Source organism: Oncorhynchus mykiss, chromosome 24, assembly GCF_013265735.2.
Source record: "Oncorhynchus mykiss isolate Arlee chromosome 24, USDA_OmykA_1.1, whole genome shotgun sequence".
In the NCBI taxonomy this organism is placed as follows: Eukaryota; Metazoa; Chordata; class Actinopteri; order Salmoniformes; family Salmonidae; genus Oncorhynchus; species Oncorhynchus mykiss.
The window spans coordinates 185,165-200,472 of record NC_048588.1 but is presented as its reverse complement, the minus strand read 5'-3'; the positions used below and the strand labels follow the sequence as shown (position 1 = coordinate 200,472).

Sequence of the window (15,308 nt, the reverse complement as noted above, 5' to 3'; positions counted from 1 at the left end):
AAGTACACACCCTTGAGGGGCCCCAGTGTTAAGGATCGTTATGGTAGACATGTTGTTGCCTACCCTTACCACCTGGGGGCGGCCCGTGAAGAAGTCCAGGATCCAGTTGCAAAGGGAGGTGTTTAGTCCCAGGGTCCTGAGCTTAGTGATGAGCTTTGTGGGCACTATGGCGTTGAATGCTGAGCTGTAGTCAATGAACAGCATTCTCACATAGGTGTTCCTTTTGTCCAGGTGGGAAAGCGCAGTGTGGAGTGTGATTGAGATTGCGTCATCTGTGGATCTGTTGAGGCGGTATGTGAATTGGAGTGGGTCTAGGGTATCCGGAAGGATGCTGTTGATGTGAGCCATAACCAGCCTGTCATAGCACTTCATGGCTACCAATGTGAGTGCTACAGGGCGGTAATTATTTAGGCAGGTTACCTTATTTTCCTTGGGACCATGGTGGTCTGCTTGAAACATTTAAGTATTACAGACTCGGTAAGGGAGAGGTTGAAAATGTCAGTGAAGAGACTTGCCAGTTGGTCAGCGCATGTTTTGAGTACACGTCCTGGTAATCCATCTGGCCCCGCGGCTTTGGGAATGTTGACCTGTTTAATGGTCTTGCTCACATCAGCTACCGAGAGCTTTATCACACAGTTGTCCAGAACAGCTGGTGTTCTTGTGCATGCTTCAGTGTTGCTTGGCTCGAAGCGAGTATAACAGGCATTTAGCTCGTCTAGTAGGCACTGGGCAGCTCGCGTCTGGGTTTCCCTTTCTAGTCTGGGTTTCCCTTACTGGTTTTCAAGCCCAGCCACATCCGACAAGCGTCAGAGCCGGTGTAGTAGGATTCAATCTTAATCCTGTATTGACTCTTTGCTTGTTCGTTGGTTCATCTGAGGGCATTGCAGGATTTCTTGTATGTGTCCGGATTAGTGTCCCGCTCCTTGAAAGACGCAGCTATAGCCTTTAGCTCAATGCGGATGTTGCCTGTAATCCATGGCTTCTGGTTGGGATATGTATGTACAGTTACTGTGGGGACGATGTCGTCGGTGCACTTATTGATGAATCCGATGACTGAGGTGGTATACACCTCAATGGCCATTGGATGAATCCCGGAACACATTCCAGTCTGTGCTAGCAAAACAGTCCTGTAGCGTTGCATCTGCGTAATCTGATCACTTCCGTATTGAGCGAGTCACTGGTACTTCCTGCTTTAGTTTTTGTTTGTAAGCAGGAATCAGGAGGATAGAATTATGGTCAGATTTGCCAAATGGAGGGTGGGGGAGAGCTTTGTATGCATCTATGTGTGTGGAGTAAAGGTGGTCTAGAGTTTTTCCCCCCCTCTGGTTGCACATGTGACCTGCTGGTAGAAAGTAGGTAAAGGTTTGCCTGCATTAAAGTCCCCGTCCACTAGGAGTGCCGCTTCTGGATGAGCATTTTATTGTTTGCTTATGGCCTTATAGAGTTGGTTGAGTGCGGGCTTAGTGCCAGCATCGGTTTGTGATGGTAAATAGATGCCTACGGATAATATAGATGAGAACTCTCTTGGTAGAGAGTGTGGTCTACAGCTTATCATAAGGTACTCTACCTCAGGCGAGCAATACCTCAAGACTTCTTTAATATTAGACATCGGGCACAAGCTGTTATTGACAAATAGACACACACCCCCACCCCTTGTCTTACCAGACGCAGCTTCTCTGTCCTGCCGGTGCATGGAAAATCCCACCAGTTCTATATTATCCGTGTCGTCGTTCAGCCACGACTCGGTGAAACAAAATATATTACAGTTTTTAATGTCCCGTTGGTAGAATAACCTTGATCGTAGGTCATCGATTTTATTTTCCAATGATTGCACATTGGCCAATAGAATGGGAGTTTACTCACTTGCCTACGAATTCTCAGAAGGCAGCCCGACCCCCGCAACCTTTTTCTCCGTCTTTTCTTCAAACAAATGACTGGGATTTGGGCCTGTTCCTGAGAAAGCAGTATATCCTGCGGTTCGGACTCATCAGACTTGTTAAAGGAAACAGCTTCTTCTAGTTCGAGGTGAGTAATCGCTGTTCTGATGTCCAGAAGTTATTTTTGGTCATAGGAGACGGTAGCAGCAACATTATGTACAAAATACGTTAGAAAATAAGTTACAAACAATGCAAAAAAGCTAATAAAATAGCACAGGTGGTTAGGAGCACTTAAAATGCCAGCCATCCTCTCTGGCGCCATTCTACACTCCTTAGTTTACATTACAAACAACAGATATGTGGAATGGGTCACACAGTGAGACTTGATATATGAGAAAGGAGTATCCCCCAGCCATACAGCATTTGCTATGAAGACTGTTCTTATTGCACAGAGTTTGGCACCTAAGACAAGGTTCCCCTCATCATTTTCCATACCCGAGCCATCTCTCTCTGGTACCTCATAATACACAAACACCATTTCAGTCTATGAATTGCAGGCTCAGTCAGACTGGAGCCATCTTCCTCACATGAATGGAATATGGCTCCTTCGATTCATCACCAAAGGCATCATAAATCGATTTACTAGGCAATTCAGTAAAGAACAAATTCTTATTTTCAATGACGGTCTAGGAACAGTGGGTTATTGCCTTGTTCAGAGGCAGAACAACATATTTTTTACGTTGTCAGCTCGGGGATTTGATCTTGCAACCCTTCGATTACTAGTCCAACACTCTAACCACTAGGCTACCTGCTGCCCAATTACCAGAGTTAAATCTCAAAAGCTCTTCTCAATTCACACAGACACAATAGAGTTCTAAGAACCCTATTCTGTTGCATAAAACAACCATTTGATGTAATAACAGTATTGTAACATAATCTTGTAATTTCGGCACCATAGTGCTAAGGGTCATTGTCCTGTTGACATCACCATGCTTCACCGTAGGGATGTTGCCAGTCTGAGGTCCTGAGAGCTCTGGATCAGGTTTTCATTAAGGATCTCTCTGTACTTTGCTCTGTTTGTCTTTCCCTCGATCCTGACTAGTCTCCCAGTCCCTGCCGCTGAAAAACATCCCCACAGCATGTTGTTGCCACCACCATGCTTCACCGTAGGGATGGTGCCAGGTTTCCTTCAGACGTGACACTTGGCATTCAGGCCAAAGAATTCAATCTTGGTTTCATCAGAACAGATAATCTTGATTCTCATGGTCTGAGGGTCCTTAACCTCTCTTGGGTAGGGGGCAGTATTTTCACATCCGGATGAAAAGATTGCCCAAAGTAAACTGCCTGTTACTCAGGCCCAGAAGCTAGGATATGCATCTAATAAAACTGTTAATATTATGTCTGTGAGTATAACAGAACTGATATGGCAGGCGAAACCCCGAGGACAAACCACCCCCCCCCCATAAAAAAATTATGCCTACCTGTCGCGCCCTGGCCTTAGTTATCTTTGTTTTCTTTATTATTTTGGTTAGGTCAGGGTGTGACATGGGGGATTTATGTGTTTTGTCTGGTCTAGTCTAGGGGTTTTGTATGTTTATAGGGTGTGTCCTTTCTAGGTGTTTATGTAAGTCTATGGTTGCCTAGATTGGTTCTCAATTAGAGGCAGGTGCTTATCGTTGTCTCTGATTGGGAACCATATTTAGGCAGCCATGTTCTTTGGGTATTTTGTGGGAGATTGTCTTCTGTCTTTGTGTCTATGCACCAGATAGGACTGTTTCGGTTTTCACATTTGTTGTTTTGTATTTTGTAAGTGTTCTCATTAATCGTCTATATTAAACATGCTGAACATTAACCACGCTGCATTTTGGTCCTCCTCTCCTTCAACGGAAGAAAACCGTTACACTCCCACTGTTTTCAATGGCTGTCACTTTTATTATAAAGTGAAGTCCTCCCAGATTGCAGTTCCTAGGGCTTCCACTAGATGTCAACAGTCTTTAGAAAGAGTTTAATGCTGTGATTTGTGATGTAACTGGGACCTTTTGGAGTGCCAACAGAAGAAGATCAAAGGTAAGGCATTTATTATATCGCTATTTCTGACTTTCGTGTCGCACCTGCCTGGTTGAAATACGTTTTTCATGCTTTTGTATGCAGGGTGCTGTCCTCGGATAATTGCATGGTGTGCTTTTGCCTTAAAGCCTTTTTGAAATCCGAAGTTAAGCTTTATTTTGATGTATTACACTTGTGATTTTATGAAAGTTAAATATTTATAATTCTGTAGTTTGAATTTCGCGCTCTGCAATTTCACCGGATGTTGCCCATAAGAAGTTATTAAGGTGCCTTTTGGCAAACTCCAAGCAGGCTGCCATGTGCCTTTTACTTAGGAGTGACTTCCATCTGGCCACTCTACCATAAAGGCCTGATTGGTGGAGTGCTGCAGAGATGGTTGTCCTTCTGGAAGGTTTGTCAATCTCCACAGAGGAAGTGTGGAGCTCTGTCAGAGTGACCATCGGGTTCTTGGTCACCTTCCCGACCAATTGCCCTTCTCACCCAATTGCTCAGTTTGGCCGGGCGGCCAGCTTTAGGAAGAGTCTTGGTGGTGTCATGACTGGCCTGTAAGGATCAGGTTACCATGGATGACAGTTCTACAGAGGAATCTCTCACTCCCGCAGAGGGGGAGAGGTATAAATGGGAGGGGTTATGACACCTCCCACCAACTGTAAATCTTAAGGCAGCTGACGAATCCTGTGTTCTGTTAGTGTTTGGGGCTGGAATGTCTTTGTGGGCCTTCTGGATAATCTACCTCAGAACTGTAACATGCAATAAATAGACTTTGGGACATTATATTTCATCAGCCGAATTGGTGGTAACAATGATAGATGAAATGTTGTTTTTGTTATGTTATTATAAGTTAAATGACAACGTTATAATGAAAACATTGTAACTTGAAGAGTTTTTATAATATGTACATGATTTTTACATACTGTGCATTGTGTAGAAAATACACTAATCAAAGAGAATGTTTTTGTAAAGATGAACTTTGATGTTTAGTTGTCTAAACGAGATCCTGGTAAGTTCTAATACCTTGCCTTGTATTGAGCCACGCCCCAGGGAACCCAGAGAGCATGTCATAAAGGCAGAAACGCCCCTTTGTGACCCGAGGGTATGAAACATGTAAGTTAAGAATTTACATACCAGACTAAGTTGACCGCGTGCTGCAGCCGGGGTCCACAACTACCCCAAAACACAACACGAGGAAGAGGACAAAGGAACCTCTTAACAATCAAGGCTACGGTTGATTATTATATCTAAGAAGGTGAATTCAAGAAGGACCAACCGGTTATTCTCTTCAAGTCATTGGTTGTCTACACGGCCCTCCTACCCAAGCTGGGAGCGTCTACACGGCTGATTAGCCTCCTCAGAAGCCCACTCTCACAGAACAAGTGCAAGGAAGAAAACTAAGAAAAAGGACATTGTGACATCGGGTGGACAATCAGAAGGAGACGCAGCCATCGAAATAAATACCTAATGGAGACCTTCAACAAGTAAATACATTCATTATAATTCTGACCCATAAGAGCGACAGTTCGGGGCAAGGTGTTAGGGCTAAACTAAGCATAGTTTACAAATGTATCCAAGTGTGCTTTTCTCACGTGCACTCTCTCTCTCTCTCTGTTTCTTTCTTTAAATCTCCATTTTGTGTAACGTGTCATATTGTGTTGGTCCGCTAGAGACCTGTTGCCATTGTATGAAGTTCTAACCAATGACCTAGACTGTTTATGTATGTGTATCTTATATTATCATCTAGCTTGTTAGTAAATAAAGTATCAACTCAACTGGTGTGGTACGGAATGATTTAGTGAGACCCGGGTTTGTGCAGATTTACGAATTATGCGACGTTCAAAATGAGACTGATTAGGAAATTAATTAATTAGTCACTGCTATGATATCGATAGTTTGATATTTTTTTAGCTAATTTGGGAAACAGTAACTTTATTAAACAAACTTTTCCCATGGTGCCCCAGGTTGAGTTCATGGTTACCTGATTAATTTAATTAAGTAATTGTAAACATAGTTTATTATTCGATGAATAGCAGTCGTCACATTAATAATACAAACGTCACGACAGTGGTTCCAAACTTTTTCCATCTAAGAATGATAGTGGCCACTGTGTTCTTATGGAGCTTCAATACAGAATAAATATTTTGGTACACTTCCCCAGATCTGTGCCACGGCACACAATCCTGTCTCAGACCTCTAAGGACAAATCCTTCGACTTCATGGCTTGGTTTTTGTTCTGACATGCATGGTCAACTGTGGGACCTTATATAGACAGGTCTGTGTCTTTCCAAATCATGTCCAATAAATTGAATTTACCACAGGTGGACTCCAATCAAGTTGTAGAAACATCTCAAGGATGATCAAAGGAAACAGGATGCACCTGAGCTCTATTTCATGTCTCATAGAAAAGGGTCTAAATACTTAAGGTGTTTCTGTTTTTAATTTTTAATACATTTGCAAACATATCTAAAAACCTGTTATCACTTTGTCATTATTAATGAGAGCAAAAAAGTATTTTAGAATAAGGGTGTAATGTAACAAAATGGGAAAAATGGGAAGGGGTCTGAATACTTTCCGAATGCAATGTAGGTGTTTGTAACCTTCCTGTGTTGTTTTTAAGGTGAGGGAGATTCTGACGGCCCTGGGCCTGCTTGAGTGTGCGAAAACTCGAACGTCACATCTTTCAGGGGGGCAGAGGAAAAGGCTGGCCATCGCCCTAGAGCTTGTCAACAACCCTCCCATCATGTTCTTTGATGAGCCCACCAGGTCAGAAGGTCCTATTGTACATCGTATAGAACACATGCATGTGTGTCAGTGGCAAAGAAAGTCCTGAATGGATTATAACGTGCCACGGCCTAAGCACACTGTACAGTCCATATTTAGAGTCAATGCTATTCTTTCATAAGATGTACAGGCAATACAACGTCGTTGTTAAGTGTAGGTGTTATTTGTGTTCCTTTTTGTGTGTTTTTTTCTGTCTTGTTTGTGTTTGTGACTGCTATGATGTATACTCCACTGCTATAGTGGAAATGTCCTGTATTTACCAAATCATGAGACCAAACCACCACACAAGTCAGAGTTATCATAAAGTCCATCTTTAATTATTATAAACTCCATCACAACCCTGTGACTCTCAGATCAATTCAGTGTCTATCAATGAATTCTCCGAGAGTGCTTACAAAACAGTTCTTAGTATCATTTATAGCCAAGACACACCCATCTCAACTCATGACGAATAACATACCTTAAGGGAACATTTCGGCATTTCGTGTATGATTAGTGAAAAAGTCCATATTGCAAATGTACGGTCCCTTACTAGACGTCCGAAATCGTTTGTAAAATTTGCGGTCGGCGTCGGGCCGTGCGGTAGGGCCGGACCAGTCATCGAATGAACTTTGTCGGACATTCGGTTTCCGTTTAATAAAATAAACAAGTTTTGGACCATTTTTCCGCTATCCCGGAAATTCCCACCAGAGGGCATACAGAATCATATGGCAATTTGGCAAAACATCACGAGTCACGACGGGGCCTTATCTCAAAAACGGAAAATATTTAGAAGCCGAAACTTGGTGAGCGTAGGTTTGGCATAATGGGCAGTTGGCCCCGAACGGGATGGCGTCTAGGCCTCAACGGTTTTTGAGTTATGGCCATTTTTCTGGGATTAAAGGTCCAAAATGAAAATAGAGAAATTATTTTTCCACTTCAGGTCAAAGTCAAGGAGCCTCCGGTGTCAATAAAAAAAGAACCAGCCATTTATCTATCGTCATTTAAGAGAAACGGAGCAATGACAAATTGGTGATGTTCACAAATAGGCGGGTTTTTTTTCCCACGGTTACAGATCCAGTTGCAGGGTGTTCATACGAATCTTTTTAAAGTGTGCTGCGGAGCGCTGCGACATTTCTGTGATTTTCTATGATTTTCTGAAATAACACAATAACTCAGTTCTTAACGTAAAGACTTAAAACTCCGGATTATGTAAAGGCATACCCCAATCAGGATATGAGTTTATTTATAGCTTCCTGTGCCAACCAGAAGTGCCTTAAATGGTGTCATAGTGGCTGTTTCCAAGGGTTAAAAAGGTCAGATCTTTTCAAAACTTCATATGTGTGATTAGGCAACCCCCATAAATTGTAAGTCAGTCATTTCTCCCAACAGATGTCAAAGAAAAGCTCTCACACACACACACACACACACAGCAAGGATGGAGTGACAAAGTGCGGTGCTTAAAGACACAGAGAGCAGGCAATGCAATGCATTACCATAATCCCTAGGCCGTGCCGAGTTCAACGAGATATCCCGCTTGACCGTAGCTCGCTCGGTCTAGGCGCAGCGATCATTAGAATAGTAGGCCCAAAATGAAGCCTGCCCCACAATGTCATTTGCTTTTGGGTGACAGTGAGAGAACCGTTAGGGTGAGAAGAAAAATTCCACCACAGGAATGTTCCTAACGTCCTCCCGATCTGAACAAGCCTAACCTTGACCGTGTGGCATTAACCCTTCACAGTAAAACAGGGTTTTTTGATCTCACAGATTAGTGACATCTCTCCCCATAGGAATACATTGCCTGCACCACAAAATTCAACCTGAAGCCTATATGGGTTATGAATGCCGTATGAACCTGTCTTCGGTACCAGTCCATCAGGCCACTATGAGGTCTACCTGTGTTGATTCTAAGCCTCCTGGACCAACCGGAAGTGGTTAAAATGCCCCTAAAAGTGTATATCCATACCCTGCCTGCAGTTTGACAGACATAGTGCATTCAATCCTGTGTAAATCAGTCAGTTCTTAATGTAAGGACTTCTGTAACAGCATACCCCAATGAGGATATGTGTTGATTTATAGCTTCCTGTGCCAACCGGAAGTGCCATAATTGGTGTCTCAGGGGCTGTTGAGGGGTTAAAAAAGTCTGATCTTTCCAAAACTTCATATGTGTGATTAGGCAACCCCCATGAACTGTAAATCAGTCATTTTTCCCAAAAAAATTCAAAGGAAAAAAAATAAATCAATCACACTAAAACACAACTTGGAAGGAGGGACATATTGGGGTGCGTAGAGACAGACAATGGCTGCAATAGTTAGCTTTGTTCGAGCTAAAAAAGAACCGTCAGACCTAGAGTTCCGAAACTTTAGAAACCTGTTCTAGACCTCCCGTCGATGGTGCGTGGTGAGTTACGTGGCTCTAGAAGGTTCTCGGACCGAGAAACAGCCTCGTACATTTGCAATACTTTCAATTCATTTTTGCATCACGAAAATGACGACATTTAGAAATGTCCCAGAGTCGCAAGACTAGGTGCATTGCGAACGTCTCGGCCCATATAGACAGACCCCAACGTTTCTGTCCGATAGCTCATTCAAGGACCCCGTAGCAAGTCATGGAAAATAGTGGATTTTCAGCACCAATTATTGTTTTTCCTCGGACACCAAATGACCTATCGAGCCGAAACTTGGGATTCGGGGTCGCCTCAGCTAGGCCAACACATAACATAAGAAATGGACCCGCAGCTAGAACGTAACTACGTGTTTTATGTTTTTTTTATGGTTTGAACCGAAGGCGTTGTGAATTTTGGGCCAGCTCTGAAGTATGTAATAGTTGGCTACTAAACGAGTTGGAAAAAATGGGTTTGGTGTCAGTTTGTATCAGTTTGGTGTCAGAATTATATCTAATTGACTGATGGACTCTTGTCCACTTGACTCTTGTACATTTGCAATATGTTTAAACAGTGAGGTACCATCACCAAAAGCAACATTCTGAAATCTACCCTAATGAGCGATTGAGATGAACCAGAATCACTGCAAAGCCATCCCGAGTTCATCGGGCCAGTCAATTTCACATTCCTGCAGGATTTTTATAGCATGACAAATTCGTGATGGTACCTGCCCATTAAAACATATTGCAAATGCACAGTGACTTTGAAAAAGTAAGGAAACAAACAAAAAAAATCAAAATACATTTTTTTTGGGTTACCAGTTGCACATTTTAGATCACCAGTTGCACATTTCAGATCACCAGTTGCACATTTCAGATCACCAGTTGCACGGAGGAAAATCGTTACTTTTGACTTTGACTTTTGACTTACTATGACATATTGCAAATGGAGAAAACATATGCCTTATGCACAAGTAAAACAAAAAAAATTATGATAATACAAGTTGACAAAGGTATAGTTTGAGCAAAGTATAGTTTGAATTTTGAGCATGACAAATTCGTGATGGTACCTGCCCATTAAAACATATTGCAAATGCACAGTGACTTTGAAAAAGTAAGGAAACATAAACAAAAAAAATCAAAAACATTTTTTTTGGGGTTACCAGTTGCACATTTTAGATCACCAGTTGCACATTTTAGATCACCAGTTGCACATTTCAGATCACCAGTTGCACATTTCAGATCACCAGTTGCACATTTCAGATCACCAGTTGCACGGAGGAAAATCATTACTTTTGACTTTGACTTTTGACTTCCTATGACATCATATTGCAAATGGAGAAAACATATGCCTTATGCACAAGTAAAAAAAAAATAATAATATGATAATAAAGTATGACTAAAGTATGACTAAAGTATGTTGATAAAGTTCTTATACATGTGTTATTGACACAAAAATCGAAAGAATTTTGAAAAACGGTCCAGAAAGCTTGGATTTTTGAAGTGTTACAATTGGCAATTGCCATATGGCATTTGCCATATACTTTGCACGAATCAACGCCGCTTTGGGTGGTATTGGACATCGTGTATATGGTTTGTCCAATGCCAATATTTTGCCATTCATTTTTGTACAATTCAGGGGGGTATTCCCTTACAGATCTTAGGAACATTACAAAGGAAGACTTTACTTGAGAGAGGAGTATCCCATAGCCAGACAGCATTAGCTATAAATTATCGTTCAGTTTGCTCTCCTAAAACGAGGTTCTACTTCTCGTTCTTGGTACAACATAGTACCAAGACATTACCTCATCCACTAGCATATATCAAATACACCCCTCCTGGACAAGATCACAGAGACACAGTGACTGGCACACAGACATTGTGGAGCCTAGAGATAATTGGTTCCCCCTCAATCACCCCTTCACATGGTTTAAAAGATATGTTTACATATCAAGCTTGACCTCTCCCCTTTCTGTGGCCCAAGTAACTGAACCCTGACAGAGAACAGATAACTGCAACCGGCCAACACTATTATCCAAAAATAGACATTCTAATGACATATCTCACATAAGCATGTAATAAAATGAATAAAACATTTTAGTTATAAATGTTACCTAAATAATTCTGATTCTGCTAACGACAGTGTCCCCACCAAAATAAATCTGAAAGAACAATTCCAATGTTAACCTATCCTCTTTTGGAAAAGAGGATGCAATTGAATATCGTTTCTCCCAGTTGGCTTCTGGTTAGGAAAGACTGAATCTCATCAGGGGCACAGATTAGTCCCAAAGTCCTTAATGGCCAAAAAGCAGCCTTTTATCTTTCTTTGGTTTCGATTTGTACGATCTGTATGGATTTGCCTACTCCTGAAGCGCACACTAAATTGTCTCTTGGCACTGTGATAAATCAAGTGTGAAAATGACCTTACAGTAAAGTACATTTGTTGTTTTTGTTGCCTGGGATTAGGAATATGATTTGATGTGATTTTTGAATGACTACCCCTCCCTCTGTCCCCCATACATACAACATCTGTAAGGTCCTTCAGTCAAGTATTGCATTTCAAGCACAGATTAAACTACAAAGACCAGGGATATTTTTTGAAAGCCTAATAAAGAAGGACAGTGATTGGTAGGTGGGTAACAATAACAAATCAGACATTTGAATATATCTTTAAGCATGGTCAAGTTAATTATGCTGTGAATGGTGTAGTAATCACCCAGATGCATTAAAGATTCCGTCCTCCTTCTGAACTGAGCTTGCAGGACAGGAAGGAAACTGCTTAGGGATGTAACCATGAGGCCATTGGTGATTTTAAAATAGCTACAGAGTTCAATGGCTGTGGATGGGAGAAAACTGAGGATGGATCAACAACATAGGTGTGACGCCGCAATAATGACCTAAATGAGTGAGTGAAAAGAAGAATGCAAATATACAGCGTAAAAATATTCCAAAACATGCATATGTATGAAACATGGCACTAAATTAATACTGCAAAGGGATACACTTTTTGGCCTAAAAGCAAAGCCTTATGATTGGGGCAAACACAACACATCACTGAGCCTCCTTATTTTCAAACATGGTGTTGGCTAAAACATGATATGGCGATGCTTGACATTGGCACAGACGGGAGTATGGAATTGTTTTAAAAAGATCATACATTCATTATCCTATTTCATTTTGAATTTTAAGACACCTTGAAGTATCAACATTATTTATTTAAAAAAGATTTGATTAAATGTTTTATTTGGCATTACTGCTATTGGCCCATACAAACGCTTTGAATAACAGGTTTACTACATGGAATAACAGATAGAGTTTTGGGGGGACTAAAGGAGGTTTGTTCTGAAGTGTCTGTTCTATATCTGAGAGACACTCTTGGCATTCTCTCAACCAGCTTCATGAGGGAGTCACCTGGAATACATTTCAATTAACAGGTGTGCCTTGTTAAAAGTTCATTTGCGTTTGAGGCAATCAGTTGTGTTGTGACAAGATAGGGGTGGTATACAGAAGATAGCCCTATTTGGTAAAAGACCAAGTCCATATTATGGCAAGAACAGCTCAAATAAGCAAAGAGAAATGACAGTCCATCATTACTTTAAGACATGAAGAAGTGCGGAAAAGTCAATGCGGAAAATGTCATGAACTTTGAAAATGTAGCCCAAATAAAAGCTTCACAGAGTTCAAGTAACAGACACAGTATCTCTGGGCGGCCTGGCATTTCTTCTGTGTGGCAGTCCTGGAGGAAGTGTGCGACCACGCACATGCGCAGTTTAGAGGGAACATTGTTCATAATCAGCGGCGACCCGTTGCCAGCTAAACAGGTGGGGCTCTGAATGGCCTGTTTTACATGCATTGATACATGTCACATATCAGTTTGCAAACAATATAAAAAATTAAGAATTTAGTTTATAAAGCCGCATGTCTCTTTTTTGCTTTCTTGAGTCAGGCAGGTGTTTCAGCCTAATCTTAGTGCTTTCTGTGGTGGTGGGGTAACCAGCAGAAAATACGGAGCAAAGGGGTTGGTAATGTTCTCTAGATGCACCGTGATTGGCTCAGTGTTCTGTCACTAATGGGGACACTATGTCACCGCAAAATCTATGGGGAGACCTCAAAAATTCAAGCCACTTGGGTGCTGCGATAGAGTTACTGTACATTAGAAGTGCCCATCCAAGAAGGCTCAAGGGCATTGGCCACAGATAAAATGACGTCAAATCACGATATATCTACAGTAGCTTTGATTGGACTGATCAACATCATACTTTAAAAATCTTAGCTAGCAAGCTAGAATTCATCATCATGAATCAGGTCAACAATCTACTGGCAAATCCTTTTCAATCCTTGTCATATAAATATAAATTCTAGATAAAACGTATCGGTGCTCATCAGCCATTGGACATAAACATTACACAACAAGATGTAAATCGCAAATTCAACAATGAGTGGTTTGGAGGGAATCAGTGGCTAACAGCAGGCATTGCAAAACACCCACTAGCCTGCTATTCAGTGGATTGGATGTGTGGTCCAAGTCTGGGTTTTAGGGTTTCTTTTACAAGTTTAAATAGATCCAGCTTGACTTCTGCCGCTTTCAAAACAACTGGAAACTCGGAAATGGGAAATCTCAGACTTCAGTGGGTTCAAGACAACTGGGAACAACGAGCTCCGACTAGGAAAATACATTTTGAATGGTCATCCAACTCGGAATTCCAAGTCGTGGACTCTGGCCTCTTATTTGAGCTCCGACCTGAAGATCACTAACATCATGATTCGACCTTGTTTTTTCCGAGTTCCTAGTTGTCTTGAAAGCACCATAAATCCAGAGAATGATAGACTTTGATGACAAAATTTGCCCACGAAGGACCGCCACACCACCTTCCTGTTCAAGTGAGCACAGCACAACAAGGTGAGTCCAAAAATGCCTTGTATGCTGCTGCATAAATGATGTTATATGCCAGAGGTATGCCAGGGGTACTGTAGCTAAGAAAGTCATACTAAGTTTATGTTGTGCTAGTAGCCCATGTACCTCATCCCAATAATTTGGTCCCTTTTCCTCTCATAATTTAGCCTACTGTTCTGACTTGGTGGTGCACATTTAGCCTATAGCATGTTTTAGAGAAATGTCATCATCGAATATTGTAAGAGCTTTCATTGTCTGCTTATATTCCCCCTTTATTTTTCCTATGGTTCTGACTTGGTGTACACAGAGAATACTGTAAGAATGACCCATGTTCTGAATTGTCGCTGTACATTTAAAAAGTGCTGAACAAATATGACTATGTCCGTCCTAGTTCACTCATTAACGTCTTAATCAAAATTACATTTAGCCTCTTATCCTCTCACCATCCCATTACGCCATAGTTGTAATTGTCAGTAAAAAATCAAATTTGTTTAAGCAAGTCAGACATATCAGCTATGTTTTTTTTAAAGGCAGTAAATAAGGCTGAATGAACTGTTTCGCTACCAGACAAGGCTCCTCTGATAGCCAGGTGTAACAGTGGTAAGGTGTTGGCCCTAACAGTTTGTGGGTAACATTTGTCACCGTTATAGTTCAATTAATGTATTGTTTAATGTTGTGTTGTGTTGTGTAGTGGCTTTGTTGTGTAGTGGCTTGCATCTAAAAAATGTGTTTTGAGTTAGCCCCACCAAGATTGACATTCTACTTTCGCCGGTGGTCATAATACAAGACGATTTTGTGAAAATACTAGTTTTCGGGATGTCTCATGGTCTGACAAACACCCCTCTGTTACCTTTCACTGCAGATAGGGAAGTGTGACATTGGCAGATGCAGTGGATTGAGACGCATCCAATGCAAATACAGCTAACTATCTCTAGATTAAACGGACTGATTTTTATAGGGATTTTTGTATTATGCTGAAACAGGGTTGGGGTCAATTTGAATTCAAGTCAGCCAATTCATGAAGTAACCTGCAATTCCATTTCAATATTCTAGAAAATATTTAATTTGATTTTCAATGACTTCTCAATCAATCAAGAAGGAGAAACTGTTTTTGAGAGCAGCAGCATGCAGCGTCTCCTAAAGGGATTTATTCCTCATGTCCAATCCTCTGATGCCTTCTAAGACGGACACTTCATCTGCCTCTTTATCCTCTCTCTCAGCCGCCTCCGACTGCTTAACTGCACTGTGATACTGTCGTGGAAATTTCCTCTATTTACCAAATCATGGGAGCAAACCACACACACAAGTCAGAGTTAGTTATAAAAGTCCATCT

General features: G+C 41.4%; 1 protein-coding gene across 1 annotated transcript in view; it reads left to right on the top strand.

The window, feature by feature from the left end:
• LOC110503512 (ATP-binding cassette sub-family G member 1) overlaps nt 1-15,308 on the top strand; it is a 60,240-nt gene that overhangs the window by 31,298 nt on the left and 13,634 nt on the right. Inside the window, exon 6 of the mRNA XM_021581856.2 lies at nt 6,556-6,701. Within this exon, the coding sequence (XP_021437531.1) occupies nt 6,556-6,701 (146 nt within the window). The remainder of the gene's footprint in view (nt 1-6,555; nt 6,702-15,308) is intronic.